General features: G+C 36.7%; 2 protein-coding genes across 14 annotated transcripts in view; one reads left to right on the forward strand and one right to left on the reverse strand.

Moving 5' to 3' along the window:
• Window positions 1-1,459: 1,459 nt before the first annotated feature.
• On the forward strand, window positions 1,460-12,037 carry LOC127994368 (E3 ubiquitin-protein ligase Praja-2-like). 2 transcript variants are annotated; one of them, XM_052591798.1, is made up of 9 exons: window positions 1,460-1,543; window positions 3,048-3,239; window positions 4,256-5,243; window positions 6,523-6,696; window positions 7,402-7,587; window positions 8,567-8,681; window positions 9,818-9,932; window positions 10,602-10,717; window positions 11,593-12,037. In XM_052591798.1, exons 2-9 carry the CDS (start codon window positions 3,050-3,052, stop codon window positions 11,710-11,712), a joined length of 2,004 nt encoding a protein of 667 aa, XP_052447758.1. In that variant the 5' UTR covers window positions 1,460-1,543; window positions 3,048-3,049; the 3' UTR covers window positions 11,713-12,037. The 2 variants fall into 2 exon arrangements, with proteins under 2 accessions (XP_052447758.1, XP_052447759.1); XM_052591799.1 differs by having other exon boundaries at window positions 6,526-6,696.
• A 219-nt stretch (window positions 12,038-12,256) lies between these two features.
• The window catches only part of LOC127994242 (tyrosine-protein kinase Fer), a 45,679-nt gene continuing 32,363 nt past the window's right edge, over window positions 12,257-25,572 (reverse strand). For all 12 annotated transcript variants that reach the window (XM_052591786.1, XM_052591792.1, XM_052591785.1 and 9 more), the window contains 10 exons: window positions 24,618-24,713; window positions 24,329-24,532; window positions 24,068-24,190; window positions 22,679-22,735; window positions 21,901-22,016; window positions 21,661-21,755; window positions 21,395-21,518; window positions 17,155-17,309; window positions 15,892-16,014; window positions 12,257-15,721 (listed from right to left, as the gene is read on the reverse strand). In XM_052591786.1, the coding sequence (XP_052447746.1) occupies window positions 15,585-15,721; window positions 15,892-16,014; window positions 17,155-17,309; window positions 21,395-21,518; window positions 21,661-21,755; window positions 21,901-22,016; window positions 22,679-22,735; window positions 24,068-24,190; window positions 24,329-24,532; window positions 24,618-24,713 (1,230 nt within the window). In that variant the 3' untranslated portion in view covers window positions 12,257-15,584. The remainder of the gene's footprint in view (window positions 15,722-15,891; window positions 16,015-17,154; window positions 17,310-21,394; window positions 21,519-21,660; window positions 21,756-21,900; window positions 22,017-22,678; window positions 22,736-24,067; window positions 24,191-24,328; window positions 24,533-24,617; window positions 24,714-25,572) is intronic.

Below are 25,572 nucleotides of genomic sequence, written 5' to 3' on the forward strand. Positions count from 1 at the left end.
CTAATGAATGTTGTTCAGTTGCTTTGACGCAATGCATTTTGTTTAAAGCACTATATAAATAAACTGACTTGACTTGACTTGACTAATGAGCTTCAGTAGAACTACAGTGAACTGCGGTCTGATGAGATGTATATGTCAGTAAAACAAACTTTCCCTTCACTGACAGGTGTTTTACTGTGCTCATGGCGCACACTGTTCAACTTTATGTGAATGTAGGCACACAACTCTATATTGCTTCATTATAAATAATGTGTTCAAGAAACTATGACCATACAATGTAGTTCTGTTGTCAGTTAATTCATGAAATTACCAAAAAGGCGATTAGTGCATTAATTTATTTATAGTAACACATAAAAAAAAGTCTCTCAAATGCATGTACTAGAATAGGCTACTGTGCAATCACAAGATCACAAGGTCTACACAAAAAGTTTTTTTTTGTTGGGGGGGGGGGGGGGTATACTCTTTGGAACACAATTTCAGATATTTTGGATGAAAACTGGGAGGCTTGTGACTGTCCCATTGACTGCCAAGTAACTTACACTGTCAAAGAAAACATGCACTATTTGAAAAATGAAACCATTTTAATGCATAAAATAACTAATTTTATTAATTTTATTTTATTATAATTATGTGCTGCTGACTTCTGTACTTTATTATTATTATTATTATTAACCAATTCTTATCACTATCTGCATGTCTCATCAATGAGTATGCAGTGATGGAGAACAAGCTTTTGTGGGTTTTGAGACTAGAACTAAGCTAAGCAATAAAGCTATTGTGAACCCCTTTATAAAAAATATCTGGAGGTGGTACGCAAATGATCATATTCATTCACCATTGCTTGATCTAATTCACAAATATCTCAAATACAATTTAGTAGAAATTAATTGTATTGAGCTTATGTTTTACATTTTATATTGAAATAATGAAGATGTGGGGCAGACGGGGCAGGTGTGGCCTAATGGTTAGAGAGCCGGACTAGTTACCAGAAGGTTGCTGGTTCGAGTCTTGGTGCTGGTAGGCTGTAGGTGGGAGGGAGTGAATGAACAGCGTTCTCTTCCTCCCTCAATACCCATGGCTAAAGTGCCCTTGAGCAAGGCATTGAACCCCCCCAGTTGCTCCCCGGGCGCTGGATATATAGCTGTCCATTGCTCCGGGGGTGTGTTCACTTCTCACTGCTTGTGTGTGTTTGCACTTGGATGGGTTAAGTGCAGAGCACCAATTCTGAGTATGGGCTACCATACTTGGCAAATGTCATGACTTTCCAATATCTGTGCCACCCCAGGTTGCTGGCCCCTCTCTGGCCACCCCTATGAAAACATCCCGACTCCGCCACTGGTCCCGTACTGCAACATCCTACCCCATCCCAGACTGCTTATTGGTTTCCAGGTGGGATTTAAATTGTACATGTGCCTAGCTGCCCCGATTATAATGCTGCCAATGATGCTCACAGCTGATTGGCGGAAACATGTCACGTGACTCTTAAGGTTCGTGGTGACGTTCGCAGAGTTAGTTGTGATACGGGAGGCGTCCAGGAACACAGGTAAACAGTTACTGTCCGTTAAAAGACGATACATTTCGTAAAACAAAAAACTGTGTGAGTTTTCTGCGTGAAGTTGGAGGAAAGCAGGTTTCGGCAGACATTATAATCCACGCTCTAGAAGCAGTAGCGCTTCTCGACAGACATTAGTTAGCTTGTTAGCTGCGCTGAACTTGCATCAGGGCCCGTATTCGACTAAATTGATCATGTAAATCACGAGATTTGTGTGCTGCTTTAAATAATAGTCTGCTTTGAGGGCTGTAAATTTCATTTATTGTAATTATACATCTCCATGTAACGTGACAAGCAATAGCAATATGTTAAGCACTTTAATTCGTGTTGTTGACGGATATGATGTGTTTGATGCAATCTACACTGACAAAAATAACAGTGTTACTCTGATCAGCATTAATGTGATCTGTCATGGGTTAGAAAGCTTTAATTATATACCTGGTCCTGAAGTGTCACTGCATTGCACATTTGCGATATTTCCTATATTTAGCACCCATGATTAATTAGTAGAGGATTCAAGATACGAACTGGATGTGTTTAACAAGGGATTGAACCAATACATAAAAACTGCTGTATTTTCTGCATCAAAGATGGATTCTTATGCATAAAAATACAGCACTGCAGCATATGTGGACGAAGTGTTTAAATTGATGTTTCAGGTGTCACTCCTCACTATGTTTTCATTTACATTGTTCTGTTTAATAATTTTATCCAAAGCGACGATTGATGAACATCACAAGCAATTCATCATACTTGAGTCAATAAAATCCACAGTTCCACAAGGCCGATATGCAGGACAACGTGCAGAAGTCAAAATACAGAAAAGAGAACATAAGCATTGATTTATAATAGCATAGCTATGGGAGGTGCCTTTGTTTTAATTTCAAAGATTCATTCGAATAGTTTTGTGCAGTGACCTCTAAATGTAGTTAGGGTTAGTAAGTTAGGCAGAGTTTTAACAAGCTTTCATTATTATAATGTCAGTATATGTAAGTAAAAAATGCGTACTATTTCTCTCTGTGTTACCTGCACTCAGATATCCAGTTTATTTGTCAACGGCAGACTTTTTGGCAACTCCAGGGCTTTGTTAAAACTACAAATCAAGCTTTTGCATTTTTGTATTCATGGACAGATGGATAAACAGAGGTGTGGGCCAAATTTGACTTTGGAGTCAAAAGTGAATTATGGGGAATAACTTTTTTTTTTCTCAAGAACGTTCAATAGCTATTTTTCTCTGTGTTTTCTCAATGGAGCACCGATTTCTAATTTTTTTTACTCTATAGACTACTAAGAGCCCATCTTGTCAGTAGTGAATTGTCCTTTTCACACCAAGAACGATGTCTATAATTGTAACTAGAGTGTTTTTTATTATATTATTTTTTTTTTTTATTCTTTGAGAATAGGAATGATATTTGGCAAACCTTTTTTTTTTCAGCTGATGACCAATGATTTTTTTTTATAGGCAATCATGGTGTGAATTTTCTGCTTCTTGTAGGAATGGGTCAAGAAGCAGGGAAGTCTGCGTGGCCCAAACCAGCAGGAGGATACCAGACCATCTCAGGCAGGAGATACGGCCGGAGACATGCGTATATCAGTTTCCGGCCGGTTACAGATAAACAAAGAGTCGCATGCACTGAGGACTGTCAAAACATGGAGAGGATGAGTATTCGAAAGGACCCGGCAGTGGGTACGTACAGAAGCAGCTTGTGAGGGAAAAAACCCTTAGTGGATGATGAAACTATAGAGTTATTCAACATTAAAGCCCAAGTGTGTCATTTTCTTACCACAAATCTAACAAAAACAGATTTGCAAAAAGAATGAATGCTATTGGTTGAAAAACTCATAGTCCCTCCCCAAACTCATGCCAAGCCAATGGCAAACAAAGAAGGCAGTGTTTTGAAAGTGCCACTGTTTTTTTAAATTATTAATATAATGTTAGATTGTAAAATTATGTTAAAATAATAAACTTAAGCAGTCAATTTTGGAGTAACTCTAAATTTTTGAGCAACAAAGGGTTTTGAGATTGAGGTTCTCATGGTGAATAAATAGCTTTGTAATATTGGGAATAATACAGAAACAGGAATTTTGAAGAGCTGAAATATGCAGGTGTGGGTTTTTCTGCTTCAGAGTGACACATTCATCACCTTTAAAAGGTGTAGACCGAAAACCCTGTAGGAGACCATCTGTCATTGTTATGCAAATACATGCGAGAATGGTGAGGGTGGGTAGAAAGTACTTTTAAATGGTTTTTCGGTTTCTGACTGTTAAGAAATGAACAGGTCTTATTTGACCCCAAAACCAAATGAAAACATCAATAACATTTGATTAAAATCTCACTAGATTAGTTTTTCTTCATAAAAAAAGAAATAGTTTTCATTGTAAAGTACAATTAAATGTCGTAATCTGCCCTAAATATGACTATACTATTTATTGCACTGCCTTTAGTTTGTAATTTTTGTGATGTAATTTTTTTAATTGTCTGAACAGGATGATTTCCATTGAAGTATTACAGCGTGTACATGGCGACACATTAAAAAGAATAGTAATCTTTCTAAAAATAGGCTTTCTTATTATATTCTGTTAAATTTGGGAGAATGAATCAGAACATTTCTTTGACATTCACTCTGTAGTATGCTTGTATCAACTTGTATCCAGTGAAGGAGAAAGAGTAATAGGCCTAACTGAACCATTTGTCCTCTATAGCATCAAAGAGCAACATTTCTTCAGTGCTTCAGACTATCCTCCCGACGTCATGCACAAATGCAGTGTGCCCGGAGTTGAACTCTGCATCAAATCTGGAGGGACACAACAGGAGGCAGTCATCATTGTGTAGAGTCACAAAAGCACCCTCGAACCATTTCAAGAGACCAAAGAGTGACCAGGTTGTACCGTATGACAGAAAATACTATTCTGGTATGGAAAAAAGTGAACATGCGAGAGTGTGGCCCATCAGTGAAGACACGAAACCCAACCCGGAAGCTCTGAGTTACATCAACATTGATGCCTATGAGCCTGACAGTAGCGGCGCCGAGGAGGAGGACTTGTGTTTAAACCCATCTCAGGCTGCTCAGAAGAGACTTGATGGCATTTGTGAACTGGGTGGAAATTCGCATCCTAATGTATTTCCAAAAATAAGTAAACATTCAATGCAAATAGCACCTTCTAGAGGCGCAACAGACCTTTGCTGTGAGGAACCAGGTTTTGAAAGAACTGTCAAAGCAAATGGCAAAGTTAGTCCATTGGTGGTTGGTGAAGACCAAGCTCCAAAATGTCACGGGGTTACGGCCAGCTCTGCACCCGCTTCCTGTAAAAGCACAGGAACAACCGACCCTGAAGATACATTTCAGTCTGAAATGGTCGTGAGGCCAAAGATCCGCAAACAGACGAGCGAGACGCACCTTGAGAGGAAAGGTTCGGAAAAAGAGGAAGTAAGCCATTTGTCAGGCTTAGCAGTCAGAAACAAGTGTGGCTCGGCGCCTCCGGGTTTCCTCGTCCAAACGAGCCCTGAAAATGAGTTCTTCTTTGATTTTCCTCCCATGGCCTCGAGTGACCTCAGTTCTGAGGACAGGAAAAATGAGGTTGATGATAACACTAAAGCAGATGAGGAGGAGGATGATGATAATGACATCTGGGAAGATCTGGAGAATTTTGGAGAGAAAATCTGTGACCCATCTGCAAAGGGCGATGAAAGGTACAGTATGTATTGCATTTATCTCAAAATGTGTTTGAAGAATTATACATGTATAATATTATTAAGAGGATCTTCTGCTTCAATTCCAGTGGTCAATACACAGTTGGTGTGATGAGACTCTAGTGGTTCTACTATTGCACTTTTTCCAATTGGGGTGCAAATTTATGTCACATCACCCTATTTATTAAATTTAAATAGTAATGGAAGAAAATCTTTAGACTTTATAAACTATCATAGTACTGTAAAAAAAAAAAAAAAGCTTGGTAAATTGTTTAATGCTTTTGAAAAAGGTATTTTATGCTCACCAAGGCTGCATTTCATTGATCAAACATGAAACTAACATTGTGAACTAGAAATAACTATTTTCTATTTGAACATATTTTAAAGTGTAATTTATTCCTACAATGCAAAGCTGAATTTTCAGCATCATTACCCAAGTCTTCAATGTCATGCTTCTTCAGAAATCATTTTAATATACTGATTTGGCACTTGAGACATATATATTTGTTTGTTATTATCAATGTGCCCCTTAATAGTTTTCTGGAAGCTGAGGTGCATTTGTTTTTCAGGATTCTTTGAATAGACAGTTCAAAATAACCACATCCATTTGAAATAGAAATATTTTGCAATATTGTAATATTAAGTCTTCACTGTCCCTTTTGATCAGTTTAATGTGTCCTTGCTGAATAAGGGGGTATGTATTTCTATTACAAAAATTTAATTCTAAGAAACAAAAGCACAATATTTAGGTCCCACATTTTATGTGCAACCCTGTTACATATTTTGTGACGTTTTATAAATTATACATTTCTATAGCATGGTTTGTAAATACTCTGTTTATTTATTTATAGAAAATTACAAAATTAGCCAATTCAGGCTTTTAAATATTTTCAAAACTTTGTTTATAGAGTTCAAGTCAGGCGGTTCCAAAGTCAGGTGGTCAAATCTCATTTTCGAAAGGTTAAGCCCCTATTTTCATGGACTGTTTGTTAAAAAATAACATAATTGCAACTTTGAGTTTCAAGCTCTATTTGATAGCCCATTTGTAAAAAAAAAATACACATTTATTAAAAATCCTCATCATAGAAGTCACAGATGAGCTTGGGCGTTTACTGTGAATGCTTGATTAGGTACACGCTCAGGAAATGAGCGAGGTGCCAAAGGTGCGCCCATCGGGTGCTCATTCAGCATGCTAAGGCTCTTCAGCTAAGAGGATTAGATTGACTTTTCGAGGTGGGCTCACGTGTGTTTGTGCGTGTAACCTGCTCTGTGTTCTTAGCAGCAGCTCAGAATTCAGCGAGGGCGAGTGGTCGGCCTCGTGGACATCTGACTCTGGGCTGGAGAAGGAGAGGTGCACAAGTGAGGAGAGCTGGGAGACTCTGCCTGGCATAGATGAGCCGCCGGGCAGCAGCAGCAGTCTGGAGGAAGTGCCTTCTCTCAGCCTTGCATTAGAGTAAGCACACATCCTCTAACAAACTCAAAACCTGTGGTGTCCAAAATTATCTGGACTTGATTAATACATTTTTTCCATAATTTTTCTGACAAATGAGTGTCATATGGAACACAGACACAAATGCTACTGCTATTATTCCCACATCTTTGGTCACCAGGAACAAATGCAATGTCAGATTAATTTAAATATCTTAAATATTTAATAATGTTAAGGGATAGTTCACCGATAAAATGAACATTTAATGTTTATCTGCTTACCCACAGGGCATCCAAGATGTAGGTGACTTTGTTTCTTTAGTAGAACACAAACCAAACTGTTGCAGTCTGTCAGTCTTATAATGCTAGTGGATGGGAATCATGGCTAAAACATACAATAAAACTTACCAGAAACATACACAAATGAAACCAAATTGAGTCCTGCGGCTTGTGACGATACATTGATGAGTAAAGATACAAAATGATCGGCCTGTGCAAGAAACTGAACAGTACTTATATAGTTTTTTTTAATTTTTTTTTTACCTCTGATCCATCTCAATGGTTTGAGTTAAAAATCTTTGTTTGTGTTCTACTGAAGAAACAAAATCACCTACATCTTGGATGCCCTGGGGGTAAGCAGATAAACATCAAATTGTCGTTTTTGGGTGAACTATCCCTTTAAAGCATTCCTATTAACTGCCTGAAGCTGTCTGTGTGTGGTGGTGTTCAGGGAGCAGACCCCTCTGGAGGAGGGCGAGATCCCCTGGCTCATGTATAATGAGGACTCGGGCAGCAGCAGTGATGAAGATCCTGATGGTGTCAGTCAGTTTGTGCACCCCGGACTCTTTATTCTGGATGGCAACAATAACCTGGAGGATGATTCCAGCATGAGTGAAGACCTGGACACAGAGTGGAGGTCAATAAACCAGATAGATAAATTCACAATAATAATAATAAAAACATGAAACATGTCAGGAACATTTCCCTATAAAACCTTTTTTAAATTTAATGTAAGTTTGCTTTTTAGATTGTTAATTAGTTTTATTCTCATTAACGAAATTGAAGAAACTCATTCTCGCCTTATTCATTCACGGTAGTATTTATTTGTAGGGGTGGGCGATATTCCCAAAATAATGTATCATCTTGATAAAATTATGATCTTTATCGCGATCTTCCCAATGTTGAGATGTATTATTGAGAATATCCAGAGTGGAACAACCCTATGACTTACCTAAATTAACAATTTAAAATACAGTTACTGCATTTAACAACCAAAATGGACATTAAAGCCAGAGTTAAACTTTAAAGCACTGCATCACTGCATGAATCAAATATATATAGGTTCTTATTAAAGTTATAAAGTGATTCATTTAAGAGCAGTGAGTGATTGTCTCTGTAATTTTTTGTTTGATTAACATTAATGACACAGACAGCAGTAGGTTTATTAGGCTACTGTCACTTTAAGACCGAATGCATGCATCAAAATTCTGACATGCTTCTGATTTCTTTCCCAGTTTTTTAGATCCACTTAAGAAGTCTTCATGTAAATACTCGCCAAGACTGACATCGTTTCATATTATATTTGTGTGTATATTTGTCCATTTATGCATTACGCATTATGATAATACAAAAAAAGGAAAAGGAAGAAAAATGAGCTTGTCATACAAAATATCACAAAAAATTGGCTACATTTCTTTGTGCAAAAAAAAAACAAAAACAGATTTTGGGTGAAACATTTTACCTATTCATGAGAAACACCCCACAGATGTAAGACAAAAATATTCTAAATGTATTTACTATCATGTTACAATAATAACTATTATGATCGTGTCAGCTGCAACACGACAAGCCGACTAAGACAGAAAGGCTGTATTTTAAAGTCCTTTGTTTTTCAGGTTCCTGGATGAATTTGGTGATGGTTTTGGGATGGCTCAGGCAATCTCTTATGTGGATCATTCCCAGCTCCTTACTTACATGGCATTAGAGGAGCGTCTTGCTCAGGCTATGGAGGTGAGGGACCTCTGCCCTGTTGCATTAACTTGGGCTGCATGATTTAGGGGGAGGGGGGAATATTGTTTTTCTTTCTTTTTTTTGTCCTGCTAAAATTTTTGATTAGTTTTTCCACCAGACATATTGTTTTTTTGTTTTGATTTTTGGTGTTATATCTTTCGCTTGGATGCTATAAAGCCCCTTTCACACAGAGGTTCCTGAACATACATGGACAATGTGTTCTGTGATTTGTCCCGGGATCGTTTGATTTTGGTTCATTAACGCTTTCAGTGATTTTCCGGAATTTTCCATGTGTTCGCACACATCCCATAAAGATCCCGTAAAGAAACTTTTTTTCCCTGATGTGACGTGTAATGTTTCACTGAGCTTGTGAACCATCTCCACTTCAGCGTGGATAGTGAGGAGCTCCCTGATCTGTTTCATTAGTTTACAGTAGAAAAATTATAAAAAATATTTAAAAATACAGTACTAATATTTATGGATGTTTTAATTTCTTAATTTTAACATGTAAAACAACCACAATGTTAAGGAGCTGTTAAAGCTTCTCTTTTTTTTTTGTTTAGATTAATCGTGCAGCTCTGGCATAAAGCATATATTGAAACCTACCAAACTGAAGGGAGTCTGTATTGTTTCCTTAGTATTGTAATATCACCATTTGAATCACTGTGCAGTCTAACTATATTAGGTGTTTATGTTGTTTATGTCTTGAGTATTTATTTTTTTATTTTTAATAAAGAATAGCGTCTTTTATACATCATCTGGAACCATTTTAATTAATGGTAATATTATGTAGTCTAAAGATGTCGTTTCGTTTAGTTATTGTTCATGTCTTGAGATGAAAGCATAGTAGTCTTCCGTAATGTGTACTGCTTTTTCATTAACACATATTGTGTTTTCATGAGCAATTATAAAAAACTGAAGTTATTCAGATAAATGGTCCGTCTTAATTCATCTAAAAAGACAATATTAATAAATTGGGATCAGTTGCTGAGTGATGTCGTTATAACCCAGCAGACTTCATTGATTTCAGCCAATGAGAGAGCACACTGGCAATGTAAGGCTTAATGTATAATTAACTGGCTTCTATGTTTATCCAGGGGAAATGAAATCTGCTAATGTGTTTTGTTGTGTTGCAGGCAGCACTGGCTCATCTGGAGTCTTTAGCTATAGATGTGGAGCAGGCTCACCCCCCCGCCACCGAACAGACCATCGACTGCCTTCCCCAGATCCCCGTCAATGCCGAAAACACTGGTATTACTGCCTTAACATGTAGATACGTAAAGTGCCCAAAATACAAAGCTAGCAAGTGTCTTATAGTACTGCATACAGTTTCAATCTGCTCAAACGATATGCAATTTCAGACGGACTCTGTATTTAGTAGAAGATCAGTAAAAACAATAAGGAAGTGCATTTGGGTGTGATGAATCTGATTTGTCAAGAATAAAATGCCTGAAATTAATACAGTATTTTCCGGACTATAAGTCGCGCTTTTTTTCATAGTTTGGCTGGTCCTGCGACTTACAGTCAGGTGCCACTTATTTATCAAAATTAATTTGACACAAACCAATAGAAATGAACCAAGAGAAAACATTACCGTCTCCAGCCACGAGAGGGCGCTCTATGCTGCTCAGTGCTCCTGTAGTCTACCAAAGAAAGCATAGAGCACCCTCTCGTGGCTGTAGACGGTAATGTTTTCTCTTGGTTCTTGGTTCTACATAAATGCGACTTATAGTCCAGTGCGACTTATATATGTTTTTTTCCTCGTCATGACATATTTTTGGACTGATGCAACTTATACTCTGGTGCGACTTATAGTCCGAAAAATACTGTAATTTTGTGTGCTTGACTGGATCAAGACATGTTTGAATATTTGGTTCACGAGTTGAACCTTCTCCATGCACACTCTCGTTGGTTCTGCAGAGCAGGAGCAGTGCTGTGCCATCTGCTGTTGTGAATATGTCAAAGATGAGATTGCAACCCTGCTGCCGTGCCGCCACATGTTCCATAAACTCTGCGTCACTCTCTGGCTCAGAAAGGTAATGCTGTTTTTCTTGGAGATTGTGCAAGAAAAATGATTTCACCCAAAAATAACATTCTGTCATCATTTACTCCCATTTTGATTCCGATGTTTCTTTTCAGAACATTAATAAAAAAAAGAATGCATCCAAACCTTTCATGCATTTAAAAAAGTTTGAATAGACTGTATTGTAAAAGTGATTCATATGCATTCAAGTCTTTTAAATAGACATTATCATTTTATATAATGAAGAGTTTATTTATATTTAAATTGATTTATCTATGCATAAATTGAGCTCTTTAAATATTGTGAACATGGAAGCTTAATGTGCAACAACAAATGCATGTCAGGCAAGCAACGTTTGAGCTTTCGATGACCATATTTGATTCTATGGCTCTGTGCAGTATTTTATGTTTGGGTCGTTATGAACATTTTGAAGTTTTGTCTACATGGGGACAGATTTACTAACAACTTGTGCCAGCGCAAACCCTCTTTTTACTTTAAAAACTACTGTTAGAATTTACTAAAGACACAGGGAAAATTAGCCAAGAAAAAGCCAGACGTACAATAGTTATTTTTGTGGCATACCTTATTGCATATGCATTTTTAGGAGTTTCCCTTTCAAACACAGAATTTATGGGAGGACAATACTTAAGATTTGAGGTTTATGGAAATGATCTGGTTGTGTGTGCTCTTTAATTCCTGGGACTGCACACTGCCGCTAATTTGCTTTTAGTAAATCTAGCTCATGGACTTCAATGGATGGATGACAATCTTAGTCTTATGGGTTCGGAAAAAAAAACATGATTGTGAGTAAATGATGACAGAATTTTTTGTGAACTATTCCTTTAAGAGCAGAAGTTTATAATGTCTTTGTCTTTTCATGATTTTCAGTCTGGCACATGTCCAGTGTGTCGCCACGTTCTGACCCCAGCGGTGACCGAACCTGCGCCTTTAAATTCTGAACAAGAAACGCCACAATCCAGTCACAGCGCGTCTGGGGGAACATGTTAAACGGCATAAAAACATCCCGCAAAGAGATACTCAAATAATAAATCATCAGTCTCGCAAAGAAGTGGCAAGCAGCGGCCTGAACTAGCTTTCAGATTCCATTTAACCTAGCGACTCGTGCTGCAATTCATGGTCCAAACGTGGCGAACTAAACCTTATTTTCTAAGAAAATATGAATACGTATATATTCATAGGAAGCATGTTTATTCATGTTTCAATTCAAATGTTTTTGCACATCCCGGCTAAACATAACATGTCTTTAACTTTTCACGTCCTGTCAAGTTAAACTCCAATGCAATCCTCCAATAAAAGCTCACATTTGGTTCAAGTCATGATTTCTTTGATCAGTTCAGAGTGGTTTCCACCCTGAACTCGCTCCAGATATGCATTCGGAGCCTTCCAGATTTAAGTGCACGTAGCTGGATGTGAATTATAATTGCAGTGCGATATATTTCACTGGTTTGTATCAATCATCCAAATGATGTATCCCGGAAAGACACACATATAATAATTCAGTTGAGATGTGGGATTCATTTCAAGCAGCAAATTCATAGACTCCAAAAACTTTATTGCAAGTGTTATAAACAATGAGCAGACATTGTTATAGTTGTACGACCATCAGAGAGGGGAAAGAGAACTGAATGGAAAACAAGGAATCAAGCCCATTTATCTTTTCATATTTCTTCTTTCAGCTGGCAGGGGTCAAAATCTCTAAAAGCATTAGTTTGAAAACGAAACGTCCAGTGTTGCTTTTTCTACTTTTGTTGATGGATCAATTCAAGCCAGTTTGGAGCTGAAACAACTATTTTATGCTGTTTTATATTGGGGGATATTTCAAAGCATAAAAAGGCCAAAAGTGCAATCAATATATAACATTTTTCCATCACAAAATAAATAGTCCAGCACAGGGAAGGAAGAATCGCCCGGCTGAATGACAACAGAAAACTGTGCTTATTGTTAAATACTTTGAAAATGAGCTGTCAAGTTATGAATGATTTATTAAGAGTATCACTGCTCTAACAAAGCAAGCCATTTTTCTGATGGAAGTTTACAAGAACACTATGTGCAAGTCAGACTTGGGAAAGGGAATGTAATGTCTCTGTGTAACACACAAATTTCAATATAACGTGAGACAATACTGGTGTTTGCTTTAATACACTGACATCATGAATCATAGTGAATGGTACAAAAAAGCAAGATTAAAATGCTAGAATAATATTACAGTATTTCAAACACCACACTACAGGGATAATTGCTTTGACATTTAAAAAAAAACACAAAAAAAAAACAAGAGTTTACTTGCCAGTAATTGATGTAAGCTCAGCTTAAAAAAAATAAAATAAATAATTTTGATCTGAACTCACTGGTGATTCATGCAAGGATACAAATCCAAACTGTATTATACAGTAGCTTTATGTGTATATTGTCACCAGTTCTGTATGATTAGCGCATGCATTTTATTGCATGTCAAACTCCATTGACTTTTGGCTGCTTTAGTGATGACAACAACGTGAAGAGAAAAAAAAAAGATCTTGCAGAATAGAAAGAAGCAGTGTCAATGTTATGGGACCCTCTTTACATACTCCAAATGTGCAAATATTAAATTGGTATTGATTCTGGGTCATCATCGCTACTATTATGACTGAAAGTTGATGCATATTCCTGACAGTCGTCCACATTCTAATATTAATTTTGCAGTGAAAACAAAAAACAAACTCCTATAAAATGACATTACGGAATCTACAAAAAAGTATTTACAAAATACAAAAGGAATGCTTTTATAGAGTAAACCTTGAAGAAACCACGATTCCATTTTTGTGGAAATGGAACGACAAATTTATGTGACTCGGGAACAAGAAGCTGCTGGTAAGACACGGTCTGTGGAGCTTGGGAAACATGGAAAGAAAATGGCACCTGAAAAAAATAGGAAACAACCTGTGATAGTCTTAATATAAAACACATCATTGTCTAACCAAACCTGCAATACTTGTGTAGGTTAATGCATCTATTATGTCTCGAGGGTTGTTTGCATGAGAAAACCGGATCTTAAAAAAGCACAAGAATAAGAACATCACAATCCAAGACAATAGCATAGATACAAATAAACATGCTTGTGACTGGCTTTGGTTGTTGGTTACCCCAAAAAAACATCAACAACAAAAAAACAGAAATCCCCGAACAGGATAAAACAGTCAGTTTTGGACAGAGTTTTTGGTGATGTCTAATAAATGCTACATGGCAACAATATAAATATAAAGAGATAGTTCACTGAAAAATGTCAATTTTGTCATGATCTAATCATCATATTTCCAAAATAGTATGATTTTCTTTGTTCCAAGGAGATGTTTTTGTAGACCGCTCTTTTCCATACAATGAAAATGAAAAAGTTATTCACTAAAATCTTTCCCTCGTTGGCACGTCCACATATTTAAACTGTATTTAAATGTGTCAATGAAGAGCATTTTTGCATCACTTGAATCAAAAGGGTTGTCACACCTTCAAATTACGGATCTGAATATATCCAAACCATCATCGAGATCTGAAAGCTACAATGCAGCAAAAGTGATTGAAATGTACTGCAAAGGTTGTATAGACCAATTCTGTGATACTTTTCTGGTGCTTTTTAAAGCTCAAGGGATCCGGTCACCATATTCTTTCACAGACTGGAAAAGAGCAGCGTGAACATTATAATACATTTCTCCTTTTGTTCTCTATGGAAGAAACGAAAATCATAGCACTGGAAAGGCATGGGGGTGAGTAAATGATGACAAGTTGACTTTTCTTTTTTTTACTATCCATTTAACCATCAGATGGCATGAACCATGAAGAGGCGGGAGGTTGGAGTATTTGGAGGAAATCTGAAGGCTTATAAACGGTAGATTGATGGAGTGTCCATGTCATTCAACTGGTCACAAGCAGCCGCAGGATCGCTTGGTTTTACATGAAGGCTGTAGTATACCATTCTTGTGATCATAAATTGCACTTCGGTAAATCTTTGCATTTGGTCTCACTGCTCGAGTGCTGAAGCGTTGGAATGTCACTCAGTGAAAGTCTTAAGGATGCTTTTATGTGACTGACAAACATCTGGAATTTTTTTTAAAATACAAAATGTCCTATTACTTTCCAGTAACATAAAAATGACTATAAAACTCCCCAAACCGTCAGGTTTAAAGGCTTTAAAAAGACAGTATTGTGTTAATGGGTGGACAAACAGTCCATCTTCACACATTCATCTCCATGTTGTAAAGGGATAGTTCCCTAATAATGAAATTCTGTCATTAATTCACCCCTCATCTCGTTCCAAACCTGACTTTTTCTTTCCTCTGTGTAACACAAAAGATGATATTTTGAATAATGTTTTGTCCCAATAAACTAAAAGTGAATTGAGTACAGAACAACATTGGACCCAACTAACCCTGATTAGACCAAAAACACTTTTCCAAAGTGTTTTTGTGTTCAACAGAAGAAAGAAAAGATATGCAGGTGTGCATCAACACAAGGGTGAGCAAGTTGTGACAGGATTTCATTTTCGGGTAAACCACTCCCCTTTTTCACTGGTGCGTACACAGGAATACTCAATGGCACAATGAATGCACATAATACATCTTGCGTTCTTCTCTGTCATAGCTTAACTGTTTCCAAAAAAAAAAAAGGGAAAATCTGCGTAATTTTGACATCAGAGAAAAGCTGAGACCTCTCTCCATGCTAATGGCTCAAAACAGCTGGTGCATAGGCAGTTCACACAGTGATTATGTGACGGAGTACTCTTTCAGTTCAATAATAGCATGTAATATCGAGGGCGAAACATTCAGTGTGTTTCTCTCTGCAGATTAGGGATCACCTGGATGGCCTTCCAGCCATTTCCTCATTAAAGGCTATTTTTTCTTGACAGCGGCCAGTTCTTTCTGAATGTCGACAAATTTGGGTCGATTCTCAGGCTTGTACTCCCAACATCTCTGCATGATCCTGTACACCTCGTCTGGACACTTCTGCGGGCAGGACATTCTGTAGCCTACACACACAAACGGTTGATTGTAAATCCATAATTGACAGTGGATGTTGATAAGATTATTAAAGTTGCTAACAGAGATTGCAGGTTATGTTCAATAATAATCAAATGCAATCATTCAATGAAATCATTTAAATATTACATCAATCCAAGAAGTGGAGTTTGTTTTGTACCTTTTTCGACCTGTTCTCGAGCCTGCTGGTTGGTCATGCCGGGGTAAGGACACACTCCGAGACTGAAGGTTTCCCACAGGAGGATCCCATAACTCCACACGTCACTCTCCGAGCTGTATCTCCCTGGGATTTAAACAACAGGTCCAGCATGACAACTGACTGCTCAGAGTGTTAAAAGTAAGACAAACTTCTAGGTTACTGATAATTAAGGTGTGCAAACAAGTGAAAATAACAAAATGCACCACCAAAAATGGTCTACAATATAAAAACAGACATCACATGGGACAAAATGTGTTTTTTAGTTTTCTATCATGTGAAACTGCTACAGCAGTGGGGAAGATACATTAAAATAACACAAATTAATGGCAATGTTATTAATCATTTTTACCTAAAGCGTGTGCATTCTGTGATACGCAAATGTCCACTTACATGCATTCTATACAATACAAACAGCTTGCCTTTTTACAGCAGATTTAGTAATGACCATAATTATCTAAATATGATATTCAATTACAACAGTCAATTCAAAAATCAGCTTTAGTAGCCTGCTTTTAATGCCACACTCAAGCTCCCAGGATCTCGGCACATTTCGAGTCCGATGTGAAGATTTGCTCGGATTGACTCAAGTACATCTACGATCAGATCTGTTTAATTTGCGAAGAACCATTCATTGTGATTTCTGTTTCAGTTGAAGAATAATGTTTCAACAGGCTCATTATAAAAAGATTCAGCTCATTTACAAATTGGAAATGACTATAGCATCTTTACTGCAGTGCAGTAAAAAGTACAAGCTTTGAAGTGTAGTGAAGTGAATGTTTCCCAAAATAAAAACAGTTAAACCAAAAATGAAAATTGTGGAATCAATTATTAACCCTGGAGTTGTTCCAAACCTGTAAACGTGTCTTTCTTCTACTGAGCATAGAAGATTATTTGAAGAATGCTGGTAACTAAACAGTTTCTGGTCTCCACTGACTTCTATAGAGTAGAAGTCAAAGACGACCAGCAGTTATTTGGTCACCCACATTCTTTTAAATTATCTTCTTTTATGTTCAACCGAAGAAAGAAACTTTAACAGGTTTTGAACCACTCAAGGGTTAACATCTGATGAGAAAACTTTCATTTATGGGTGAACGTATAAGGACTGTAACAAAACACCATGTAGTTTTCAAATAAGCCTGTAGGAGCTGATTAGCTGGATCAGGGGTGTTTAATTAGGGTTGAAGCTGAACTCTGACAGCAGCACAGACATCATGAGTGCTTTACCATAGTTCAGTGCTTCTGGTGCAGTCCACTTGATAGGGATCTGTTTCAGTCCTGATGAGGAGTAGATGCCATTGTCCTCCTGGCGGGACATCCCAAAATCGCTGATCTTCAGCACATTGCTCTCTCCCACAAGACAGTTGCGAGCAGCCAGATCTCTGCAAGATTTTGAGAAACACTGTAATATCACCTTATAAACAATGCAACACGTGCACCCTCAGCTCACAATCATGACTGTGACTGGACAAGTCACAAATCATCTATAGGAAAATTCGTCCAAACTGGTTTCAAATAAGAAGGCGAGAAAACTTCTGCCAACAGAATGATTGTCAGGGGCTGGAGCAAACAGTCTAGACCCACAAGTACAACTATGAACACCCCCAGTCTGGAGAAAGAGCCCAGGGAGAAGACAGGATCATCAGCCTTCTGCTGTCAACAATATCCAAGTCTTCTCATGTTTGACTGCTCTACAAAACTACAGAGTAAAAGAGGATCTTTGTAGCCGTGTACTTTTTGGGACTGGATCAGTTTTGATCCTGTTGACATATGCTAACATTGCAAATGAGATTTTGGACAGGCCATGACCAAGTGTAAAAGCTAATTTCAAGGGTTCCTTCCCTTAAACTGAATTTTTTTTTTCATCTATTCACCATCATGCCATCCTAGTATAAGATGTACATTTTTATAATATATTGTATAAAGCAAGTGGACAGTAACCAAAGAGTTGATGCTTCAAAAACCACACTAAGTGTCCTTGAGAGTAATCCATATGACCCTTGTGCAGGGGTCGGCGACCTACGGCACACGAGCAATAGGGAAAACTCCATACTGACGTACATTTTGAGGTAATAACTTCTCATAGTATTTCTAGCTCCTAACAGGCTGTGTGACTATTAAAGTGTGAGAATTATCTTGTGCTAGTGGTTAACCAGAAAAATAAAAAAATAGCACATCATGCCGAAAAGGTTGCCGACTCCTGATTTAGGCCAAGCATCAACATTCACAAACCACTGTCCGCTGTTATTTTTAACAGAAAAGAAAGCAACAACCTCATAATCATGACTTTATAAGTTGGAAATAGGAAGTTTCCGATAGAACGTGAAGACAGCAGAGAAGCGCTTGCTCAGCGCAGTGGAGTGCATTGTTTTGTTAACTTTGTGGTTTATTATTTTGAGTCGTATGGGATCCGGTAACACAGCCCTCTCACAATATATTGCTTTACACATCTATCGCGTTTGCCACTCAGAAATATTCACTCAATCATGCAGCACGTATCAAAAGATCTGACAAATAGCTTGTTTTATATTTAATTTAATTGCATTGATGATATAAGTTGAGATTTAGGCTACAATAAATATTTTAACTGCTACTCTGTAAAAAGAACACTGCTGTAAAAAGCACCTTATTTGTTTAAAGTGTTTGCAAACCAAATGTTATTACACTTTTGATCATATAGCAGTACTTTAAAATGAAAAAAAGTGCACAATACACTACTTTTGAATGCATTATTAGTTTGGTGCATAAAAATGCAATTAATTGTGATTCATTTCAGACAATAATGTGATTAATCGTGATTATCGTGATTAAAAATATGTTATCGTTGCCCAGCACTGATTTATTTATAACATTTATGATGTTGTATTTATTTAATTACAACATTCACCAGGGTCAGCTATAGCCTTGCTCAAGAGTACCTTCCTTTTTCTTTATCTAAACAACTCAGCCACCCCAGTATAACATCAGGACCTCGCGGCCCCCTCCTTCACCATTTCTCTTGCTTCTTTCTGGTGGGGATTTTTAAACTGTGAAATGGGCTTTGGTGAATTGTGCTGTTTGAGGCCAGAGCCGGCTGACTGAATTCACGTTGCTCACAATTGAGTCTCAGCTCAGAAATGAGCTCTTGGCACTTTGACTGCCGAGGCTCTATCAGTAACCTGCTAAAATCCATTTACTATCAGACATGATCATGTTAGGGGGGCGGCAGTGGTTTGAGCACCTTTCTGTCAGATCGCCCCTCTCTTCTACCGCTCCCCCCTACTGTCTTTCCCCAACTCATGTCAGCAAAGCAATTTTTGGGATGTGACAACCTAATATGGTTGTGTAGTTGAGGATGTCTGCTCAGCACAAATGTCAGTGAGAGGCACAGCGAGGGCTGTAGACTAGACTCTTAAATCACTGGTTGGGGATGGAAGAGTTTATATACACCGTAAAACAAAATCTGTGACACTTACGGTAAAATACTGGCAGCTGTGGTTGCCAGAACTTCGCCGTAAAAAATATGGTAGCAACATTTTTGGTTTACAGGCTTTTACAGTCAATCACACAAACACTAACCCCCATCATGGTGACACACAATACTGAAATAATGCAACAACATTAATTTAACAACATTAGATGCAAGATAAAACCCTAATGTACACAACTGACAAAAAAACTAAGAAGAAAGTTATTTCAACAACAACAAAAAACCCATAAATGTAAATTTTTTACTGTAAATTATACAATGAATTTTTCTTTCACACTTTCAAAAAACATATTTCTAACAGTATTTTATTGTAAAATTACACTACATGTAATTACATTTATTCACCATATACAATATGGAAACTTACTGTTAACCAATTAACAGGTTTACTGTAGCATTTTTACAGTCTTTTACTGTTAAAATCACAATCACAAATATAATATTTGTTAAATAATTGTTGAATCTATTTTAACACAATTAGAGAACTATTATAACATATCAAAAAACTAAAATAAATAACATTTATTTTTGCATAATTCTTTATGAATTTGATTGACAGCAGTGTAAGCCAATTGTTATTAAGGTTGTTTTTTTATATTATTTGTGCGTCTTTACCAACTCAGTTGGACTATAATTTGCAGCTGTGTTATAAAATGTTAGAAAAACAGTAGCAATGCATAACAATGTAAAAAGAAAAAAAAACTTTAAAATAAAAGATTAACTGTAACTATGTGAAATTCAAGGCAACGACTGCATAGCTCTACAATTCAAACAACACAATCAGCACACATTCAATAAGATGTTTCTTAATCAGCATTCAGTATTTTAGTTTTTAAATTTGGTTTTAAATTAAAAAAAGGTCTTTACCAGTGAGACTAAATAATGCTATATAAATACTTTTTCCAAAATGTTAAAATCAAATAATGGTGCGAATAAAACAAAGATGCAAGGTGTTTCATACATTCCAATAAAAAAACAAAACAAAAATAGGGTACTGATTTACATCTATATTTTTTTTACTTGAGCCAATGAAAAATAAATAACTTATCGTCTCAAGTAATAAAATATAGATGTGAATCATTACCCTAAAATGTTTTAATTGGATGAATGGAACACTTTTTTTCAGTGTGCTACAGCAGGTGATTTTTAAATCAAATGAAGTCGATGTAATTTTAAGGTAAAATAAAAATAATCATCCTAATGCAGAACTGACGTTTATTTATGGCTTTTCAAGCGTGTATGCAAGTTCTAATTAAAAAAACAAAAAACATTTCAGTTTTGTCACAGTTTAGTCCGTTTTGTTTCTCATCCAAAACGTGAGAAGTTGATCTGAACATCTCTTCACGGTCTACCCGTGTTCAGGGCACGGACCGGTACAGTAGACGCTCGCGCAGCTTCAGTCAGTGCGTGCAGGAAAGGCTCTTATTTGTGCGTCAGTACACCACCGGCTGTTCGCTTCCTGCTCTCTGTGCTTCAGACATGAAACTCTGCATTTGCAGTACTGATCGGCTGCCTGAGTCCTGCGCACAGATTTCAAAATACTCTTCCAAACAAATGACATAGCGAACGATTACAATGTAATCTGTGCACGCGAGCGCACTTCTGGAAAAATCGGCCAGAAAAAGACCAAAAACCTGATTCTGATTTATGGGTGGTCAACCGGTGCATCCCTAATTTATATTTAAGTAATTTTTCGCTGTAATGCAATAAAATGTACACAAATATTGGTTAAAATGATCCATTTAAATTTAGACTACAAGACAACATTAAACACTACATCAATATAGATTACAGTAAAGAGAAACAGGAGGAAATCCTGGCTAATGTTCATGAAAAATAATGCCACAAAAATGTTGTACAACAGGCTGTTAAGATAATACAAAAATATTTTATATAATATTATTTATGTTCCTTTTCTTTTGATTTTAATCAAAGACACATTTTAGCTTGTGATACGTTGTATCACTACTACATCAGAACCATGTCAGTTTTTCTTACCTGTGTATACAGTTCTTCAGCTCCAGGTATGCCATTCCAGCAGCAGCGTCTAATGCAAACTTGACCAGTTGCTTTGTCTTGAGGTCCTCTTTTTTCTTTCTTAAAAATGATAAAAAGTCCCCGCCTGTTGAAAAACGGCAAAATAAATGAGCTACAAATATGCAACAAAACAAAAGAGACCCCAACATCCCTAACAAGTTGATGACACTTGTAATGAGGAAGGGTTTCTGTGGCTAATGGCTGAAGCAAAGATCCAGTTTACTGACCTGGCACGAGCTCCATCACTATGTAAATGGGCTGCCGTTGGGTACAGACGCCTATTAACTTCACAATGTTGGGGTGATCATACTGCTTCAGGATCCTAGAGGTGGAGAAAGCATCAATGAATACGGACATGACCACATTATTTCATCATTTATCCATATCTGAATGAGGTGAACATTATTTCATGATGTTTGAGGAATGAGATAAAGTCGTAAAGCATGTAACGGTGAAAGTGGGTTCACCTGGCTTCTGAGAGGAACTTGATCTTCAGGTCTTGTGGAAGATCTTCCTTACAAGTTTTCACGGCCACCAGTGTTTTATCTCGCAGTGTTCCTCTAAAAACCTCACCAAAATTTCCCTAAAACATTTGGCCAAAAGCATTGTATTATTTTAAATATAAAATAACTAAAATACCAAGAAAAAACAACTTAACATGGTCATTAGTGAAATTTTGTAGTTTTACACAAGGTCCAATCACAATATTTTTTTAACTGACCATGCAAATAATGCCCTATGATAAATGAATATGATATTTATTAAAACTATACATTACTGTTCAAATGTTTGGGGTTTGTGAAATTTTGTTTTGTTTTTAAAAGTCTCTTATGCTCACCAAGTCTGCATTTATTTTATCAAAACAAAAAACATAATAGTGTCAAATAATATCACAACAAATAGAAGTTTTCGATTTCAATTCGATTCATAATGTAACATGTATTGACAATTTTCAAATTAAGTAATCATTTTAATATGGTGATTTACTGCTGAAGAAACACTTCTTATTGTCAAGGTTGAAAACTGTTGTGTGATTTAATATTTTTGTGGAAACCTTTTTTCAGGATTCTGAAGAACAGAATTTATAGGAACTTTTATATTTGAATGTTATTAATGTCTTAGTGTCATTGTTTATACTTTTGATAAATTTTAAGCATCCTTTGCTGAATAAAAGTGTTAATTTCCTTTAAAAAAAGGGAATATTATAAACATTTCTTAACACAAGCACAATGGATATGGACTTACTTTCCCAAGGAGCTCTCCAAGAGTGACGTCCTCATGATTGAGAATCCATTTCTTATCCTGAGCGAATAAAGAAAAACAGCAAATGATCTTCCTGCCACTTGTTCATTAATGAACTAATGCCTCGTGCAGAGACACACAGAAGAGAGATGCTGAGCGTCCTGTGAGTCAGTCACTGTGCTACTGCTCTGATGACTGATAATGATGCAATTATCACCTCATTCTCCAAAAGCATTCTGGCTTATCTTCTGAAGAGCTCTAAAAACCTCTTTTTTATTGTGAAAACTCTACTTTTACATTAATTTATTAACAATTTTATTTAGAAATTATTACACTATAATGATAACAGCGATACACAAAGACGCATGTTCACACAGTTCATTTTGCAAATAATACATAATTTCATTCAGGGTCAATTTTCCAAAATATTCCTTAAAAGCCACAAAACCACTTTTACTTTTAAACAGTTATTTGTCTTTGAATTTTATTCTTTGTGTTTAACTGAACATTGACACAAGCTGCTTTTACTGACACAAATAGTGAATGTAGTGTTGTAGGCTACGTTTGAGGAATAAGAGAGGTTCAGACAATTAAAACACACACACACACACACACATATATAAGAAAAATCCTTTTCTAAAATCTGCAGAAACAGTGGAAACCCTGATTTTGTTAGATTTTTTCCTGGATACTCTGAATCGTGAGTTAAACCGAAAACTCTTATAAATAAACTTATAAATGTCACTTTTGATTTATTTAATGCATCATTGCTCAATAAAAATTTAATATTTAAAATTTTAATAAAGAAAAGAAACTTACTAAAACAAAACCTTTGAACGGTAGTGCACATGGTTTGGATTTTATGTCAATTAAATGTAATTTCTACACAGTCTGAACGTATCCCAGCATTCACAGCGGTCTGATAGTGTTTCTTGCAGCCCTCTATTATGATGTCAGTAAAAATGCTCGGATGAGGTGTTTTAACACCTGTCATCAGAGGAACAGCATGGCGGGTAATCATCCCACCTGACGGATGCACACACAGACACACACTTCCTGGGGGGAATCCTGCCAGTGTGGCCCGCCATCAAGAAAGGAGTTCAAACTGATATTTTCTAAACCATAACAACCTTTTTCCATAACAAATCAGAAATCAACACACACATATCACATCACAGGTTGATTTGAGAAAACTGCAACATCAATTTAATGTTCAATGTTGCTGCCCATGTTAGCAAAAACAAGCAATGTACCCTTCTGAATTTCTGTGTATAAGACATTTTATGGCTGCATATTGGAAATACAGCGATAGCACTAGAAGTGAAGACATATCAAATAACTGTACTGAGAGTAGAACAGCTTGCTAAAATGAAAAGAGAGACGATGTTTCACCTTTATGACAGGGTTGAGGAGCACCACCCCAGATTTCTTGGTGATGACTTGTTTATTTGTGTAATGGTGCTCTATGAGCTGTGGGATGGTGGGGAAGCCAGTGCCTTCAAATCTGTACTGGTTCTGCAGACAGAAAGAGGCCAATGAAAGCAGACATATCTATATATAAAAATTATTTTTATTTTTTTTATTTGGGGGGGGGGTGGATGGTGACATTGTTTTGTGTGAGTGTGGTGCACACCTTTCTGATCATGTACTCACATCAGCAAACTGAATGATGAAATGTCTGCGCTGTCCGTCTGAGAATACAGACAGCACATATTCTCCAGGTTTGCCGTGGCTCTCGCGCACCAGGAAGTCTCCCTGCTGCTTCAGCAGCTCCTGGGCCTCTGTCCTGGGAATGGCGCCGTGATACCACTCTTGCTCGCCCAGTGGCTTTTCACTAGTGGGTATCACCTCAAAAAACTGGAGAGGAACAAACACAAGGAGGTCAAGGCAGAAATAAGGAGGTGTTGATGGAAAAAGCAAGAGACTCGAGTCTGAAACTTACTGATGAAGTGCCCAGGACAGACCTTGGCGTGCGGATGATTCCAGCGATGGAGTGTCTGAGGGTTTCAAACTTTGATACCTTGTCTTTGCTTTTATCCTGAAATATAACATATGCTTCAAATCACAAAGTTTTGTGGCACATTCATTAAGCACAAAGATAAGGAAAAAACTAATAAATCAAATTATTATAGCAGAAATCCAAAATGTTTTTTCTAGACAAGGTACAATGATAATGTCATACCTTTTACACATATATCATAGAAATGCAATATTTTTGGATCTTGTACCATAGCAAAAACATAGCAATATGGTGCAATATGGTTTTATAAGAGAAAAATCATACATTTAGTATTCAAGTATATTTGGACACATACATTTGAATGGAAATTTAGAAGAATTTATCAGACACATTTTTAAAGGAATAAAATAAATCTAATTTACAAATCTCTGCAATGAAAGTAAAAATGCATTACCAAAAAAAAAAAAAGCAGTAAAAAAGGAAACGGAGAACATACTGCCCTCTTCAGTCCACTTCAACTCAAGCATCATGTCAAATCACAATAACTTCATATTTCACAAAAACTGCACATATATCATGGAATGAAGTCATAGGATACATATTAATATTGTGCTGGGATGCAGTTTAATTTTATATTTTAATTAGGAAAAAAATGTTTTATTATCCATTACAAAAATGACTTAACCTTCAACATGCTACTTTTTCTTTCTTTGTGTGCATGATTTATAATTTATGATTTATTGACCAGGAAAAAAAAAAAAAGTAGTTTTGTTATACAAATTTACATTTAAACATTTATAAGATGGCTTTATACAAAGCAACTGACAAAAAAGGGATACGTCCTATCTGATATTTTGCCCTGGTGATGTTGAGAGTGGGACTCCATGAACAGTTTGGGACAACAAAAGGGGTGCTTGGTTTCAGGAAGTGTGAGAAC

This window comes from Carassius gibelio, chromosome A5 (genome assembly GCF_023724105.1).
Source record: "Carassius gibelio isolate Cgi1373 ecotype wild population from Czech Republic chromosome A5, carGib1.2-hapl.c, whole genome shotgun sequence".
Taxonomy (NCBI): Eukaryota; Metazoa; Chordata; class Actinopteri; order Cypriniformes; family Cyprinidae; genus Carassius; species Carassius gibelio.